The sequence below is a fragment of the Sceloporus occidentalis genome, unplaced genomic scaffold (assembly GCF_023333645.1).
Source record: "Sceloporus occidentalis isolate IW3139 unplaced genomic scaffold, rSceOcc1.0.p SCAF_7, whole genome shotgun sequence".
NCBI lineage: Eukaryota > Metazoa > Chordata > Lepidosauria > Squamata > Phrynosomatidae > Sceloporus > Sceloporus occidentalis.
The window spans coordinates 23,709,009-23,728,100 of record NW_028316987.1 but is presented as its reverse complement, the minus strand read 5'-3'; the positions used below and the strand labels follow the sequence as shown (position 1 = coordinate 23,728,100).

General features: G+C 38.9%; 1 protein-coding gene across 6 annotated transcripts in view; it reads left to right on the top strand.

Annotated features, from left to right (window-relative positions):
* LOC149309402 (transmembrane protein 245-like) overlaps window positions 1-19,092 on the top strand; it is an 84,761-nt gene that overhangs the window by 46,547 nt on the left and 19,122 nt on the right. For all 6 annotated transcript variants that reach the window (XM_089532369.1, XM_089532367.1, XM_089532366.1 and 3 more), the window contains 2 exons: window positions 1,375-1,497; window positions 3,995-4,140. In XM_089532369.1, the coding sequence (XP_089388495.1) occupies window positions 1,375-1,497; window positions 3,995-4,140 (269 nt within the window). The remainder of the gene's footprint in view (window positions 1-1,374; window positions 1,498-3,994; window positions 4,141-19,092) is intronic.

Here is a 19,092-nt window from a genome sequence, read left to right as displayed (position 1 = left end):
AAATATTCCAAAAGTAGTATAAGAGCAGCTCATGACTTTCCAGCCTGTAAATGTCCTCCCATCGTCCTCTCCCTTGTCAGGTTAATTTATTCAGTTATGCAGTTGCCATGCACCAATCCTTTGATTCAATTTGATTACATTTGAAATAATTAAATATACCATATATAATTGAAAAAGTCCATTGAGCCAAAACTCTCAACCTGCATTCCCACTTGGAGAGAAAATACTATAGTATATATGTTTGCCTTTGTGACTTTGTAGTTTCTCATACTTAGCATATTCAGTTTATTTTATGATTTTCACTTTCAAAGTCCTGGTTTTTATCTTACTGCTGTTGTTGTTTTGTGCCTTCAAGTCATTTCCGACTCATGACAGCCCTAAGGCATACCTGTCTTGGGGATTTCTTGGTAAGATTTCTTCATAGGAGGTTTGCCATAGCATTCCCCTGAGGCTGAGAGAATGTAGTTTACCCAAGGTCATCCAAAGGGTTTCCATGGCCAAGCAGGGATTGAAACCCTGGTCTCCAGAGCCATAGTCCACAGTGCTCAAACCACTATACCTACAAATCCCTAGATGGCATGGGGCCAGAAAACCAGCTCCTTCCATATGAATCTGCCCCAAATTTGAGATCTTCAGTAGAAGCCCTTTTGTATATCCCATCACAACCCACAAGATTAGATTGGCTGGAACATTTAACAGGGCTTTGTAGCAGCACCCTGACTACAGAACGCCCTCTCAGGGAAAGTAAGACTGGTTCCATACCATTTGAGCTTCCAGTTGGCAGCAAAGGCTGTATTATTTTGCATGGCGGCTTTGGCTTGGTTTTTATATTTTTATAAAATAAGTGGCTTTAGTCTACAGTCATTCCTTGATAACCATGGGGGGGAGGGTCCATTCTGTTCCCCCTTCTCCCATGGATAACAAAAACACGAGATCTCAAGTCCTATTGTTTACTATGGTGGCATGATGTGTGGACATCTGCTGACACGGCTGCATGCACAAGTTTCCATTAAAAACGGGGCTTGCCAACCATGGAAGCTCAAATCGGCGCAAACCTGTATTTTAGTGTTATTATGTTTTAAATGTTTTTATCTGGTGTACAGTCACCCTTGAGGACTGGTGAGTTGATAGGCAAATGCATTAAATACATTCAGAATATTTATTTATTTGAAATAAATTTTATATGGAGAAAATAGTGGGACTTCATATGCCTAATGCTGCTGCTGCTTATTCTAGAAAAGGGGACTCCTCCTCTTGAGAATGTGTTTCACCCTGAAGCATTATGCATTGAAATTGTGTGTGTGTGTGTGTGTGTGTGTGTGTGTGTTTTGTTTTGCCAAGCTACTGACTTCAGGCTATACTTCTGTTTTCCAGATCTTAGAATCCCTCTGGATATTGATGAGTCACAATGTGAGCCTCCTTTTCAGCACAGTTACAACTTTAGTAACCATCCTCTTCTACAGTGGCACTGCTCTCCTTAATTTTGTACTCTCACTGGTGAGTACCCTTTCTTGTTATTTTATGCTTTACACTTCTTTCTGTCATGGCTTTTAATGGTTATTTTTCACCTCTTTTCTGTACAGTATTTTACAAACCTAATTGTCATATTGAGATGGGTGTGATTTTGGTTAAAGGTCACAGCTGAGAAAGGAAGGGTCTTCCATGTAAGTTGTGATCTTCTCTGCCTGATGTCCCAAATAGAGTTTTTCTTTTTTCCTTTCAAGACTTATGCCTGCAGGGTGGATCCTTCATGGGGACTATAACTGTGGCAAGTAAAGTGCAATTGTGGCAACTTTTGCCTTTCCTTTTGCATGTTAAGTCTCAATATCAGTTTGCACCTGGGAGTGCTTGGTTTTTGCCCACTTATATGTTGTGTGTGGACATCATGTCAGGCTAAACCTAAAACTGGTTGCTAATTTCTTTCTCCTTTCCTTGCTTAATGCAACATCCACTAAGGAGGAAAGGGAACAATTTAATAGATAAAATTGATATGATTGGTCAAGAACACACTGTAATAACAAATGCTGTAAATCTGGGGATGGCCAAAGTATCTTTCTGTGACTTTTGGCTTCTTGGAAAGCACAAACAGCTTCTATTAGACAAGTAGTGTTTTGGCCAGGCTATGCTGCACTGGTTTCTTTGAAGGAGTCTGTGGAATTTTAAGTGCTGGAGTGATAATTTTTGCTCAGGTTTCATGGGAAGCCTTTAAACCAAATTAACTCTCCTGGCATCAGATATTTGTCATAGACCATCTTTCAGGAAAATTTCATAATGATAATTCTTTTCTTTTAAGCTTGGCAGGGAAGTGTGTGGGCTGAGCACCATATGTGGGTCAAGTGTCCCCCAAGAGCCCTCCGAGTTGTTTATTTCTCAGCCCCAAACACTCTCTGCGGTTGTGGAGTCCCCATTACCATGTAATGGTACCATTTTGCCATGTTTTGTCCCCTTTCCCAGCTATTTTAGGGGTTAAAGAGCCTTTTAAAAAACAAAATGAAATGTTCTGGAAGTTTTATTGTAATCATTCATCCAGGCACTGCATGAGAAAATCTCTAAAATCTCCTTTTCCATAGAGGTCAAATTATAAGTAGTTAAGGGAAATTAATTAATATATGAACACAGAACAATCAATGAACTCTTAACCAAAGCAACTGAACCAACTCAGTTTGTATCAAAATGTTAAAATATTACAATTTTAAGAGCCAGCAATAGAACCTAAATTGTTGTTGTTGTTAACCATCCTCGAGTCTATCTCGACTCAATGGATGAGACATCTCCAAGACTCCCTATCCTCCTCTACTCTTCCCAGTTTCCATAGATTCATATCCGTGACCTCCTTAATTGAGTCCATCCATCTAATATGTGGTCTTCCTCTCTTCCCAGTTCCTTCCACTTTTCCCAACATCATTCCACATTATTCAGCTTGGTACAGGGCAAAGAAATTGAACTACAGTTTCTAAAAAGTAAAAAAATCTATCCTTAACTTTTTCTGGAGATAAAACAGTTTTGAATGTTTGCTCGGAAAAAAAATGAGCTTGGTGACATTATTATTACAGAATGAATGTTTACTGAAAATATCCCTCCTCATGAAAATTATATCAAATGGAATACTATACTGAAATTGCAATTTTTGCAAGCATGTTCTTCATTATTTTACATGTGACATAAGATTTCAGAAGATAGCAGAAGATTGTGAAAATTGGCAGTTGATTGTGAGAGTGTTTTTTTTTTTAAGGTATGCTTTTTTGATCCCTACATTCGTTTTTTAAAAGGAATTCCTGACTCTTAACTGGAAAGCCTGGGTAATCATCTTTCTAATAAGAATGTCACAATTCCTGCAGTTTTTTGATCCATTCTAATTTTAAAAGATGTGTGAACTGGTAGTTAATGGATCCACAAGGAAATGTTTCTCTTAAAGGCTGTTTTGGTCAGAGATTTCTTAGGTGTTGTTGCTTTATAGTTAGTTCATAGTAATTCAAAATTAGATACAGAGACTGCAATCTGAAGATGATGCACATACTAGATGAAGGCAGGAATTAATTGTGCTACATCCTCTTTAATCACTCTTCCCACTGATTTCAAAATGCAGTACAGTTGTCCCTCCATATTCGCTAGGGTTAGGGGAACAAGACCCCCGTGAATATGGAAAAAATGCAAATAACAAAACCACTGTTTTTACCTGAGAGGACACCTCTCTAGGAATCTCTAGGTCCTCCAGTGCAACTCTGTGGCCAATGTCCAACATACACTAACCATAGAATGGCACTGGAGTAGCTACAAATGGTCTTTCAGTGCAACTTTTAGTTAAGGTTGACCACAGAGTTGCACTGGAGGACCTAGAGATTCCTAGAGAGAACATATTAATGAAATCCGTGAATAATCAAATCCGCAAATATCAAAGCCGCAAATATGGAGGGATGACTGTATATGGATTTAAAAATATATGTTTAAAATATAATTTAAAATATTATATGCTTTCTTCTTGCCTATCTTTCAGGTGATTTTCCTGACCACATTGTTCTACCTTTTAAGTTCTAGTGATGAATACTACAAACCAGTGAAGTGGGTGATCAACCTGACACCTTTGTCACAGCCTGGCCCTTCTTCAAATATAGTTGGCCAGTCTGTGGAGGAGGCCATCAGGTACAATATTATTTTCCTGCTAGTTATAGAAATCTGCTCTTATGGTGAGAATGGGTGCAAGGGCAGGGGCAGCAATGAATTATTTCTGACGAGTACTTGTTCTCTCAATTTTGTGCTGATGCCAAAAGTGTTGAATAGAGCCCCTTGTGATCAATAAGCTGCTACAGATAGGTATTTGGGATTCAACAATTCTGTTCCTCATTAAGAACCTCATAGTCAGTAGAGCAAATCTGGACATGTAGCATTCTGCACTGTGTGGGTGGCAAGAAACCAGTTGTAAAGAGTCTTGGGATTAGACTATTTTGCTTTCAAGGATAGAGCCACATTTTTGACCCCTGCTAATGCAAAGGTTTTTTGCCCTGAAATTTGGTTCTGTGCAGCTGTGAGCTGTATATTTCAAAGATACAAACGTAGCTGAAAAACCTGAATTAAGTAGTTCTGCAGTCCCTGGAAAAACTGAAGAGATTATCTAAAAGGAGCGTTAGCAATGTTGACATTGTTTGACAGGCTTCAAACTAAGAGAAAAAGGCATATAGGGAAAGATTTAAGCTAGCGGAGAGAACTCAGAGGGGTTTGTCAGAGCCATACTCCAAAACCATGACACACAGACATCTGAAATTTGACATGCCTACTTAGGGAAGCTGAAGTGTGCACCTTGGGGTCATTTGTTTTTAAAACACAGTGGTAAATTTAAATTTAATTTAAATTAATTTTACATGTCATTGCCTTAGAAGCCTGCAGTCTTCAGTCATTCCACAGGAGATTTCTCTTAAAATAGTTTTGAAAGAGATAAGAATTTGACATTAATGGGAAATAATCCAAAAGATAGTTATAGCTACACCTCCCTCTTCTGTGTACAGCCTTCCTTCACAGATACAGAGTAAGCAGGCCACTCACTAACATGACTGTATAGGTGCATTGTGGCAGGCTGTATTCCTAGGGATGTCAACATCAGTAGCAATAGCAGGTACATTTCTAACAGTGCCCTAAGCGGTTTACACTGTGTAAGCTAATTACCCCCCAACAAGCTGGGTACTCATTTTAGTGACCTCGGAAGGATGCCAGGCTGAGTCAGCCCAGAGCCACTAGCTGGTATTTGAACTCATAAGCTTGTTCTTTGTGAGTGAATGACTGCAGTACAGGCATTTAACCACTGCGCCTCCAGTAGCTTCATTATATGGGCTAGACACAATTTCTTCAACACTGACAGCTACCAAACTTTATTTGAAGGCTTTGGTGTGTCAAAGTAAGGTTTATTTCAGTTTTTGCAAAGCATAGTACAGCACGAAAGAAAAAGAAAAAGATGTGTCAGACACATAAGGCAGCATTAAATAGAAGGCTGAATTAAACAGAATATTTAATTCAGCCTTCTATGTATGATACATCTTTTGCTTTTTCTTAGGTGCTGCTGCCAAAAGGTACTGTTCTTTGCACAGGTTGAAATAGACCTTACTTTGAAGAACCCTGCAAGCTTGGCTAGAATACATAAAAGATTTAAGATTTGTAGTCAGCAGTTTGTTAAGAACTTAGCAATTATAGACTACGTTATTACCTGGCCCAAAACCTTACAGTCTTAAATACATTTAGAACCCCAGAAGGTAGGGAAACTGAAAACAAAGGGGAAAAGAATAATATAATTTCCATTGTGTTACCTGTTTTAACCAACTGCCATAGTAGTTACCGATTTCTTCATTCTTGTGTGTTTATATGCCTTCATGTCACCTTTTGACATATGGCCACCCCATGTATCTTTATACATTTGCCCTGTCCAATCTTCATCCCTTCCCAACACCTTTTAAAAAAAAATAAATGATTCTTATTCTAGCATTCCAATCCTTTGTTACCAGACAAATATAAAGAGATGTTTTCATAATTTTACCTCATTCCAGAAGAGACTTTGCTATTCCAAAATAAATGCTTTGTCTCTGCTTTCCCCTTAACCTTCTGTTCTACACTTATTCTTATCAGAATATTATTTTGCTAAGTATTATCATGATACATAGAGTTTCTGGTTGGAAAGGGTTTTTTTTCTTTTCTTTTTCTGGAAGTGTGTAAGTAAGCTGTCTTAAATAATATGTCATATTGGATCCTGCCATTGTTTTACTGGAAATAGAGAAGAAGAAAATGCAAACAATTTGGAAAGAGGAGTAAACACAAATGCGTCTATATAAACTGAGTATTTTGTGAAGTATGCATTTTGCAAAGGGTAATGAATAGTTTTCTTCACAGCTGAATAATAAAATTAGTTAAAAGTAGATCACAATTTTAAAATCCATGTAAGTTAAGTTAACCATTACTAACTTAGGTTCCCCTGATTTCAGTAATCAGCTGTAATAACAAATTCAGATCTAAGCCAGTATTGTAAGTATTCTTTCCATATGGGTGAGTAATAGTTTTTGGTCATCAGTTTTTAGTTCTCATGATATTTACAACTACAATTAGAAGTTATCTAAAAGAGGAGGGGCTAGTTAGCTCATTTCATTTACAGAAATCTCCAGTCAAGAATTCTAGATTTATGGAACATCTCATAAATTTGCAATAAGTCAGACTAGGCAGTACTGCACTAGACCAAAGTCTTGACTAGTTATGAGGTGACTGAAGTCATGTGTTTGTTCACACAAAACAGTTTACTGCAATCCTTTTTACAGTTTTCAGCTTTTCTTAGTATTCAGCTAGCTTTTGCTGACTTTGAGGAATTGATAGGTACACTGCTACTTATATAAAAGAGCAGGCTGCAGCGTACAAGAGTGGTAAATACAAGTATGAATGAATTACTGTGCTTGGATATCTTGGCACTTCTGGAGGTTGAAATATCAGATCCCATGAGTATAACATTTTACAGTAAGTACCTGACTGAGGGAGCTATGTAGCATCAGTCTTAACATTAAACGTTATTTCCTTCATCTGAAGCCCAAGCAAATTCATCACTTTCATATGTGTTTCAGAGGGAAAAAGACCTCAGCTCTAGCCATTGCTTATTTATATATATTTGTGTATCTATGGGTGAATTGAAGTTTAAAATGGCCCATTTCCTGGCCAAAGAGGGAGAATAAACTTCTGATGCCTTGAGCTGTGGCTGGGTCGTAGTTTCATGCATGCTAATATGAAATGGGAAGTGTGCATGGCTGTAGTGGGCGTGTTTATACAAAAGAGTCTGCATGACCCACATGCAATGAAAAGGTTGCCCATCCATCACAGTTCAGCTCATTGATTCTGTGGGATGGTGGGATATGAGAACTCTGCATACCCAGCATGAGATAACAGGTTAGGTACAAGTGTTGCATACACAGTACATTTAGACCTTTTAAACAGATGACTTAAATTCCCTACTTAACATGTAAGATTAGTGAAGAGGACACCCCTTGCCAAATTTCTGTTCATATATGTTGTTGTCTTAGAAGTGTTTAAGAATCGCATTTTTACATCTAATGCTATGTATGTAAAGTGTATGTATTAGTGTTAAGTGCTTAAATAAATGGCTAGTTAAATATTTTGATAGCCTGGAATGAATTGTGGAGCAATAAAAAGCTTATTGGCTGCTGAATATAACATGAGGCCCATAATTGTGATGATTCAGATGACAACCGGCTGTCTTGCTGGTACTGTGCATAAAATGTAGTAGTCTTGGTAATATTATTCCTAAAGCTAGCTGAGCAGGACCTAATCTGTCTGGTTTTGTACATGACTGGAGTAGAGATCCTTGAATTCATGTTATCTCTGAGTTGCATGCACACCTTTTGCCTGAACCATTGTCTTTCCCCTAAGTGGCATGTTTTTCTTTTCCTGAATGCACCAGACCCTTCTTCCCTGAAGCTCCCATTCTGCTTGCTCTGGTGGGGATATTGCACATTACTAAGTTGCATGTTGTCACGGGCTCAGTGCAATTTAGTGTGTGCGATATTTTCACATGAGTGCATGCACACAGGTATGGCTATGGCTTAACTTACTGTAGATTTTGTTCCTTGAATTAGTTCTGGAAAAGCCAATATCAGTATTTTGGGTTGAAACTTGTTAGCCAATGCTCAGGTTTTCATGAATGTTTTCTGTCTGAGAAGGTTTTATTACTTGTTTCATTTTCTTCATCCACCATACAAAACACAGACTTTGCACAGTAGGCAGAGTTATCTACCAATATATTATGGGGGGGGATCTAATTTCCAAAGTACTCTTGCAGATTCATTGTACTAAAGCATAGATGCCAGGAAAGTTGGATATAATCTGAACTCAGTTTTGTTTACAAAAATCAGTTATGAGTACCAGGACACTATTGAATAAACAATAAAATGTGATGATGGAAATGACATGGTGATACGTTCTCCAAAGAAAACAATTTATTTTTCAGCATATTAAAAGCACATAATATGCTAAAGAAAACCAATGTGAATGCTTGACTGAAATTTTTAACATCATTTAACTAGACATGTTAAATGACGTTGATAATATGCATGTAGTTTGTTCTTTCAGTGCCTACAAAATGATTTAATTAACAATAATAGGATATAGAGCATTCTTGCATCATCTCAAGTTATATTGCATCTTGTGTGTACCCACATTCATCTGTTACATCAAGTACTGAAGGTGTGATTTATTCAAAACGTATGCTTTTTATATCATGGCAGTAGAAAATGAGAATTTCTTGAAGCATTAGTAATTAAACAAGTTCAGTATCTCACACCTGTGTAAATTAAAAATCTTCCTGAAACAATATTTTGCAACTATATTTCAGACAGAACCACTAAATTTTTAAGAGTCAAACTCACTGAGATAGTCAACTTGTTTCTGGACTGTACCATTTCAAGCAGTCAAGCAGTGCTCACATAATCAAATGCTTCTTCACATATTCCACTCATATAGAAAGCTACCAAGTCAGGGGGAAAGGTTCTTGCTTAGTTGTCTACTGGATGTGTTAATTTCCAGTATGCAGGGACTCTCTGCCCGAAAGATAATTCACTCTCAGTGAGAACTAGGCTATAATAGTGTGGCTTTCATTGTAATGTACATAAATGACAGTGCTTCATCTATAAAAGCAAATTCCACTTAACTGGAGACCGCTTAAGTAGTGCTTAATTACTGTTATATAGTGCTCTGGAGTGAGAAACATTTTACTGAGGCACATAAAAATTCATATATTGCCAAAGATTTTTCTCAATGTAACATCTGAATGGCTTTATGAGTATAGTTGTTAGTAATACAACTTTCCTAACAAATATCCAGCCTTTTCAAACAATAAAACTTTTCTTCATTTTTAAAATTGAAATTGTAAAATGTTTAGCCTGTTTTGGTTTGTTTTTTTTTGCTAGTACTTATCATACTTATTCCTTGTCTAAAAGGCCCAAATGGAAATTGCTTTAAATTGGTTTTAATAAGATTAGGTGTAATACTTCAAGTGACGACTTCAAGAGATGCTCACAACAGCTGGAAGAAGATATCTCTTCTTCTTAAAATGATGTCTCATGTTAATAATAAGATGATGGATCTGAACTGTTTTCTTTTCCAAGTAATCACTGGAGTATTTTCATTGTAATTCTGAGATCACTTTTTTGTTCTCTTCCCTTGGCTCTGGTGGCCAAGACAGCGACTTTCTGCTCTGTCCAGCAAACATCATTACCTTTTCAAATGTATGATTAACCATGGGTCGGGCTAGAAAGCACCTCTTTCTTCCTTCTGAAGACCATGTTTTCTTCTGCATTTGCAGTGGGAAAGACTTTTGTTGGGTGTGCCTCTTAGAACAGACATATGAAGGAAGAGGAAATAAAGAAGAGGAGAAGGCTGTATCTTGAATTCGAAAATGGAGCTTAGCTCAAGGGTTTCCCAGGTCTTTTAAGAGGTAGTTTCCTGTTCTTCTTTGTCATCTTTGTCTTTTCAGAACTGGAAGGGATCAGCGGGGGTTGCCTTTTCCTTCTTCCCTCTTCTCCCTATAATGGGAAATATGGACTTGGGGTTGACTTAAGTTGTTTTTACTTGTGGCAGAACAACAATGATTGAAGCTTCAGACTCCAATTTGCTAAAGCTATCCTGTCTAGATACTAAGCCTGCAAAACTCTATTAAGGGGAGTTGTGATGGCCTTGCACCAGCATCATATGAAAGAATGTAGTACGTTTTCGTCCTAGAAAAACAAGCTTTTGTGTTCCCTTTTATGCAAGGCCCAAAACACATTGCAGAAATAGTCCAATTTGAGACCGCTTGAACTTCCCTGGCTCAATGCTAGGGAATTCTGGGAACTGTAGTTTTGTGTGAAATTTAGCCTTCTCTGTCAGAGAGTTCTGGTGCCACAATAAAGTACATTTCTCAGGATTCCCTAGCACTGAGCCAGCTCAAGTAGTCTCAAACTGGATTATTTCTGCAGTGTGTTTTGGACCTAAGTCTCTTTTCCCCTTTGCTTGCAGACTTCCCACTTTACTCTTAATTCATTTTGTAACTGAGTATGTATGTCTGATACTCCATCCCCTGCTTGGTCCAGAACAAAAGAGTTCTAGCAATTGCAATTGATGAGCTATTTCATTTCAAATTCATGCCAGTACAGATTGGCACTAAAAGTCACCTTCCGGGTGATTGTGGACGGCTTGGGAGCATGGCATGTATACGCTGCATGCTGCCATGATGCCCTGAAGGTGCCCAGAGCTGCTGCATGTCAGCTGACTTCCGGGTGTCTTGGGGGCATGGTAGTTACATGACACAAGCCCCCAACATGCCGGGAAGCTGCTGTGGGGCTGCGGAAGAGCCTTTATAGGCGGCTTTTAACTGTCCCTTTTTCAGCCGCAAAAAAAGCTACTTTTAGGATTGGGGCTGTGGTGTGCGGCTGCCATGGCCCCAATCCATGTTCAGGTGGGGTGGCTTCACGCCACCCAATCCAGGCTGTCTATTTCAGCCCTTCCTTACTTTAAAAAAGACAAACTTTACTAACTTTTTAAAGGCTCAAACTGTGACCTTTTTGTTTAGAAACAAGTTTAAACAGTATCTGAAATGGAAGATAAAAGCTGTAATCAGGGCAGTCTGAAAAGTGGAACCTTAATTCCACTTAAACATAGAAAAGACCAAAATTGAACATTATTCCTCATTACTATTCTTGGAATTAATTTTTTGTTGTTGTTGTTGTTGCTGATGATGATCTTGCTTTGGAGGGAGCTGAACTCTGAGCTCCACCTGGTGGACTTGAACAAATGTTGCATGCACTTTGCACACTCACAAACATCATATTGTCGCGTGTTGTCCAACAGTACTTGTTGTTATATTTCTCTTGCTATACACCCTGAATCCTTTCTTTAAACTGTCTTTTAAGACTAAGAGGAGAAAATGTGATCCTTATTATTCTCATACAATCCTCTTTTGTCTCAGAAGCGCAGCCACTTTGCACTGATGAAATAAGTAAATAACTGTGTAATAAAATCATCAGCTTATCAAGTATTCTACTTCTCTATTATCCCTGGAAGTGCCTTTTGGTCTCAGGCACTCAAATCCCCTTGGGTATTCAGAAGAATGTGACTAAGTCCCTCTCATTTTTATTTTTAGTTAAAGCAGCAGAAACCAGGATTCATTTTTGGATGCATTTTACACAGACAATTACAGGCTGGACCCATATAGTCCTAGATCTATTAAGAAAAAATTCCCCATCTTATTTCAAAGGAAAATGTTTGGCTACTCTGATGCTGAGGAGTTTGTTTTTGACAGCCCTTCATTCCTACTTAGTCAAGTCCATGAAGGAGGGCTTGCCAAATGTGGCCTTTCAGATTTTTTGACCTACAGTTCCCTTTAGCCCTAGGCGTTATAACTAGTGATGAAAGATTATAGGAGAAGGGATCCCCCAAATCCCTTTCGAAGGCCATAGTTGTTCACCCTTGTTTTAAAGCTAATGGCAAACAATGCCTAGCTTGTTAAGTGCAGGAGACCTGTTTGTCATCCTCTTTCACGGGTTGGATTTCAATTGACTGAGTCAGTGGAATATGCCCTGTACTGTGTGGTCTAATATGCATAGTGTATAGGGCCATGCACTAACATGTCATTCGTCAGCATGGAATAAACTGCAGACCACAGCTTCTATGGAAGGGATTATTCCATACACAGCTTGCATGGAAGGCCTGTTTACCAAAGCAACCACATAACACTGATGGAGAATCAGATGTTGTACCTTACATGTTGACCATGGTCACCATGACTGAGGCAGTATTGGGGACCACTGAAAGGAATTACTCTTCCTCTCCTCCATTGAATTATAAACTAACCATATATATTTGCTAAGATAATTGCACCCCTAGAGGAGCCTTAAGCATAGACCTGTCCCACTCAGTTGTGATGAGATAATTGTTAACTGCCTATATAAGTCAACTTTGACTCATGGCAACCCCGTGAATGAGACATCTTCCAGCCCCTCTGTCCTCAGCTGCTCATGTCCTGCAGGCTCAGAGCTGTGATCTTCTTGATTAAGTCTACCCATCTGGTGTGTGGGCTACCTCTCTTTCTTGTACCCTCCACCTTTCCTTGCATTATTGTTTTTTTGAGTGAATCCTACATTCTCATGATGCCTCCGAAGTATAACAATCTTAACCTAGTCATTTTGGCTTCCAGGAAATGTTCTGGCTTGATCTGTTCCAAGACACGTTTATTTGCCTTTTTAGCTATTTTCATCACTCTTCTCCAGCATCACATCTCAGATGAGTTGATTTTCTTTCTGCCAGCTTTCTTCACTGTCCAGATATAACATCCATCCATGATGTTGGGAAATACAATGGTTTGGATAATCCTAACTATAGTATTCAGTTTTATATCTTTGTACTTTAAGATCTTGTCTAGTCCTTTCATAGCTGTCTTTCCCAATCCTAGTTTTTTACAAGCTGAAGCACGTCCTGAGGAGGCCAAACAAAATGGTAAAAGGGCCTGGAAACTATATCCTGTGAGGAGTATGTTTAGCCTGATAGCCTTTTTAAAATATTTGAAGGGATATCTTATTAAGGATGGAGCAAGCTTGTTTTCTGCCCCTCTAGAAGAGACTAGGACACAGAGCAATGGACTGAAACTACTGGAAGAGAAATTCCAGCTAAACATTAAGAAGAACTTCCTGACAGTAAGAACTGTTTAATAGTGGAACACACTCCCTCAGAATGGGGTAGAATCTCTTTCTTTGGATGTTTTTAAACAGGCTGAACTGTCAAGGGTGCTTTGACTGTGTATTCCTGCCTGGCATTGAGTTGGACTCGATGGCCCTCAAGGTCTCTTCCAACTCTATGATGCTATTCTATTCTATTCTATTCTATTCTATTCTATTCTATTCTATTCTATTCTGTGTTTCTTCTGATTTTTTCACAGGAACTATGAAATGTGTTTCCCGAAGAAAGGAGACATCTTACTTTTATAAACATAAACATTGACACATAAACATACATTATATTTTTTTTTAAAAAATTAAGCTTATGTTCTTTCCACAGACGCCTCTTCCTGCCTAAGGTGGCCTCTGCTTTTCATCTCAACCAGTCTCTGGTTATCATGGCCTTCATGCAGTCCCCATTTTCTGACCTGGAGTGCACCCTCCATAACCTAGATGTTAAAATGGCGCTCCTATTCTGTGTCACACTGACAAAGCAGTTCTGGAAGATTCCTTGTCTGTTTCTTGCCTGTGACATGCATAAGAAGGGAAAGGCAGTCTTATTTTAGTATCTTTCCCACTGAGTGGTGAATACTGTCCACCCTGCCTACCCCCTTGCTTGGAAACTACTTCCACAAGGGATTAAAGCTCATTCAGTTCAAGCAACAGCAATGTCGTTGACAAATCTTAAAGTGATTCCTTTCCTGGAACTCTTCTATGTACCTACATTGTCACAGCTGTCTATTTTTGTGTCTTATTACAAACTAGATGTTCGGTTTTGATCCCATACGGCTTTTCATAAAGCAGTTCTGTCATCAGTCCTGATATGATGCACCCATCCTTAGTGAGTTACCTTGCTATTCTCCCACATGTGAGAGTCACAGAGACCATGAAGAAGAACAGGTTGCCTACCTGTAGCTGTAATTCTTCAAGTGGTCATCTGTACACTCACACAACTCATCCACCCTCCGTCTTCATGTCATCCTTTTACTCCACTGGGGACTGGAATTGGGTTTAGTGGGAATTCATGTCCTATATCTGTGAAAGGGAGTTACTGCCAAAAGGCAGTTGTAGAAGTTTCAGTCAGCCTTATTAGGTTTGTTCCTGTGTATCAGTTCCTACAGATATTTCCTGTGTACACTAACCACTGACTTACTGTAGAGCTACTGGAGGCCCACCCATCCTCCACCCTTCTGTGCTGTTGGAGGGGGAAGTTGGATAAATTTCCTTGTAGCCAGATATGAAATTATTACATGATCTTCTGAGACCTTTGGAGGAACCCAACAGATCTCAGGGGATGATGTAATCATTTTGCGTTTGACTAGAGGGACATAGCCAGATCTTCTTCAGATCTTCTCCAACTTCCCCCACTAACAGCCTCAAGCCATGGAGGGTGCCAGAGGCTCTATGGTAGGTCCAGAATGGTGGTGGTGAATGGTCAGCTGTAGTTAGTTCCACATGCAAGACTACTATGCTATACAGCACCATACAGGATTCTAGCCATAACATGATTCAGTTTAAAGGAATGTCATCTTCCTGTTTCTAATTCTGAAACCTATGGTGTTCAAGTATTAGTGTTCAAGCTAAAAAGCATTGTATTTTTTTATATGGATACTGCTTTGGTCTTCTATCAATCCACACAGAGAAAGGTAAAACCTTTTTAAAAATTCATTTGAAGAAAAATCATGTCAGTAATGACTGCTTTTTTCTTTCTTTTTGTAGCTCATGCCATGTGTGCATATTTATTGGCAGGTGAAGGTGCCTGTCAGTCTTTTTCAAATTTTTAAATTAAAGTCTGTTTTTTCAGTGCACAGAGGTTTTGCAGATGGACATTTGAAGACTTAACATACTTTTCTCTGACAGGCCTTTGTAGTATACATTTTAGTTTTGTATTTTTAGTACTTTTGTATAATAAAGTTCTGTTTATTTTTTTTATGGGTTTGCATTTGGCATTCAATAACGATGGCGATCTTGTCTTGACTCTTATATCTTCTTTGCAGTTTGTGAAAAAGAAATCTTATCTCCATAACATGTCAGCCATCTTCAACTTTTTTGACAACACCAGATTTCAGCAGTCTTTTTTTTCCCTACACCTCTCCACAGGTAGCCTTAGCGCCTTGTGGTAAAAATGTGTGTTTATTTTCTGAGAACTTCCTAGGAGGTTGCAGACTGAAAATCTGGTGGGGCATCAGGACTGTCACAACAATGGTCAATGCACCTCAGAATGCGATGGGAATATGCAGGAGAAAATAGAAATATTAACAGGATGTCAGTCCTAAAATGGTTAAACTCCAAAAACAGATAGAGAAAAGTAACATAGGCGGGATACAGACTGCCCAAAAAAGGCGGTCTGCCTGCGCCTTGTTTTGCTGCACAAGGGAGCTGCAGTGGACAAACCGCGCGGCTCCCTTGCGTAGCAAAAAGAACACTTAAAAATCGGGTTCTTCTTGCAGCGCTATAAGGACATCGCAGTGCACCAATGGCGCACTCGTGACGTCCTTATGGGGGCGTGACGTGAGGCTGCTAAGCGTCCATCATGTCAAAATGGCGGCGCCCGTGTGTATAGGGTGCCACCATTTTGACGCCCTTGTCACGTGCTAGGGGTGAGGCCAGTATGGGCGGTGCACCCTCAGCCAACCCCTAGCATGTGATGGGGGCGCTGCAAAGGCCCGTCTGGAGAGGGCCATAGATATTAACATATTACTCTCTTCCCTGCTGTAGGAAGAAAAAAAAATAACTCTCATTGAATGATGGATTTTTTATTGCTGCACTGTATTGTTTAATGTGGGGGGGATAACCGCTGTGATCATGGGAATGGCGGTATACAAATAAAGATTCATTCATTCATTCATTCATTCATTCCTCTCTTCACCTATGGCATCACTGTCTTTGGTCACATGTGAAAGATGAAAATTTTACTTCTGGTGCTTCTCTCTTCCTGCATGTGCTGTTTGAATTAAGATGACTGGGGTGCTCACTAAGAATTGCCCACCTCTAGAGCCCTTCCCTGTCTTGTGCATGTAGGTCAACTGCATTAGCCTTTTGCTTTTCCTGTACATTCCACTCTGTGTCATTACCGCAATGAATTGCAGCTGAGACCAGGAGGTTCAAGTAGTTTCATTATATAAACAATCTTTCCTCGGAATTCTTTTCCTTGGCAGTGTACTTTCCAAAGAAGCCAGTCAGAAGCAGTTGAATTGAGTTTGAGTAACATGTCAAACCATGGATTGAACCAGACAAAGTTGATAGGACAAGTACCAACCTTGCATTCCAAATCTCATGGCTAAGAACCCATGGATTGTTTGCAGTTTCATGCTTGCATGATATGACAAGTCAGATTTCCACAAACCACACCATGGCTGTTACAATATAAGATTTTCTTTTCATGATAGCAAAAGTTTACTATTACCAGGAAAAAAAATCCATTAATTTAACAAGTAACTCTGGAATGGAACAGTAAAGAATATAGTGGACAATATTTTTCTTGTATCCCTAAAATAAAACACTGTTTTGAACCCATTTCAAAACGAAAGTGTTACAGTTTCCCCAAATCCCCCTCCCCCCAATTATTGCAACTGTGGTATTTTCTCAGTATTTATTACTAAAATCCCTTATTTTTATATTCTGGAATTTTAAAATTGCTTATGATGACAAAATAGAATTTAATCTCGGAGCCTCAAATGAGATTTTCAGAAACTGTTTCATAAAGTAAAAGCTGAAAGTATGCCAAGCCCCCAACCTATTCTGTGATATATCCATAAATCATTTGATAGCCTTCTTGGAAAGGGATATTACATTGATCTCTTTGTAATTATATATAATATTTTGTGTCTTACAATTTTCACCAAGTGTTTTTAAAATCCTCCTTATTCCATTGAGTGGATAACAGCCATATCATCTGTATACAATAAAACTTCAGTTTATTTTTCATCATTGATTGGGGGAATATAAGATGGGAAGAGTAAAACCCTACATTATTATAAATGCAGGCTGAAAAGAGGTCAAAAAGTATACATTTCATTCCTGCATTATTTTTAATTGATCAGTCATACCATACAGTCTACCCTCGCCATACGTGGGGGATCTGTTCCGGACCCCCACCCCCACATATGGAGAAAAGAGCATATGCTCAAGCCCCCTTGAAAATAATGGGCCATGCGCTTGCGGCACGGAGTGCACAGCGCAGGTACGCACCCCATTACTTCTGCTGGGGCTTGCCTTCCACGTAAGTTCAAGGCCGCAGAAGAGAAGCCCACCTTTGGGGAGGGCCAGCTGTACCACCTTCCAGTTCTGATACTCAGAACTGAGTATAGATTAGAACTGAATTAAAGTGATAAGAACGAAACTTCATAATCATAATAATATTAGAACCAGCAATTTTAAGCCTTGCTTATTATGTCAGAAATCTGTGTGTGATCTGCAAAAGCTGCAAAAGAACTGATTTGAAGATCCTGAAATTCCATGATTTAATACAAATATTGTTCAGTAATGCTGAATCTGCTTTGGGACCTGATTGTTATTCATCAAGAACACAGGGCCAAAACAGATGGCCCCGAAGGGGCAGCTTGATGCTGCCTCTTTGATCACCGAATCGGAGCCACAACAACCACACACCACGGCCCCGATCCAGCTTTTTGCTGTGGCTTTGCAGCATGCATGTGGCATATAAATGCTGTGCCTCCGGAGCACCGCAAAGCTACCAGCTGTGTGGTCAGGCGGGTGTCTTCACAGCGGCTTCCTGCCAGCTTGGAGACATGCGTCTAAACGACGCGCCCTCAAGCCACTAGAAAGCCACTGCAAAGGGGCCATCTGTTTCACACCATAGTTTTCTTCTTTCACTGTTCTAGTTTTAAAAGCAGGACACTACAATATAATACAGAAGCAATATCTGAAAGTAATTGATCAGTGAATTACAGTTATGCTTCCTTTCTTTAAAGATAGCTTAGCAAAAACTGGAGCCCCACCAACCTACCATAAATTTAATCAGGTGGAGGCTAACGTATTAACACTTAGTGCCTTACTTAATCTAAAATTACCTCTTAGCTGTTTCAGTTCAGATTCTAAATCAGAGACCAGTCTGGTAAAATTCAGATACCTAAATCTAATAAACCTCTCTCCGGGTCTACAAAATACAATATTTGAAAAAAAAATCATGTCAAGACTCAACTGAAATAAACACATTAAAGGCTGATCTGTACGATCACTAGTACTGTTTACTGTTTCCCAAACTTTCCCCTTATTTATGACATATTAAACTTAATTCTTTCCATCTCTGAATTAGCATGAACTATTCTTTTGTTTCAAAAGATTTTTCCATAGTATTTGATCTTAAACAATTAAAAGCTAGGGTCAGTTTACTACGTCCTAACCTTATTATAGAAGCTGTTGTTTTCTTTGTAGGTTTGCACTCCTGACCAAACCAACCATTCCTCCTCTCCACTAAGGTACCACAAGTTTTATTACTAGACTGAATAAATAATGGTTTCAGGAACTTCTTACAAATCTGAGACAAAGCTATCAAAATATATTCAGCTGCTCATTTAGCAGTTGAATTCTTAATAGCTGAAAACTAGAACTGTCAAATATTAAATTAGATCTTTAGATATCAGAAACCAATGTAATATTTTAGTAGATGTTAATTCCACGTTTTGTCGCAATTCAGATGATAAAACTATTCCCCTTTTTCCTACTAAAGTACACATTAAAATCATACAATCACTATGTGATATTTCTTTAATATTAAAGTGTAGGATGTATTGGGGTACTTTGTTATCTGGCAACAGTGGAATCAGGAATTTCTTTCTCTCCTGCTACAGCCCTCTGTGATTCTAAAAACCAGAGGGGTTTTCCTAGCGCTATGAATCATGTGTTTGAG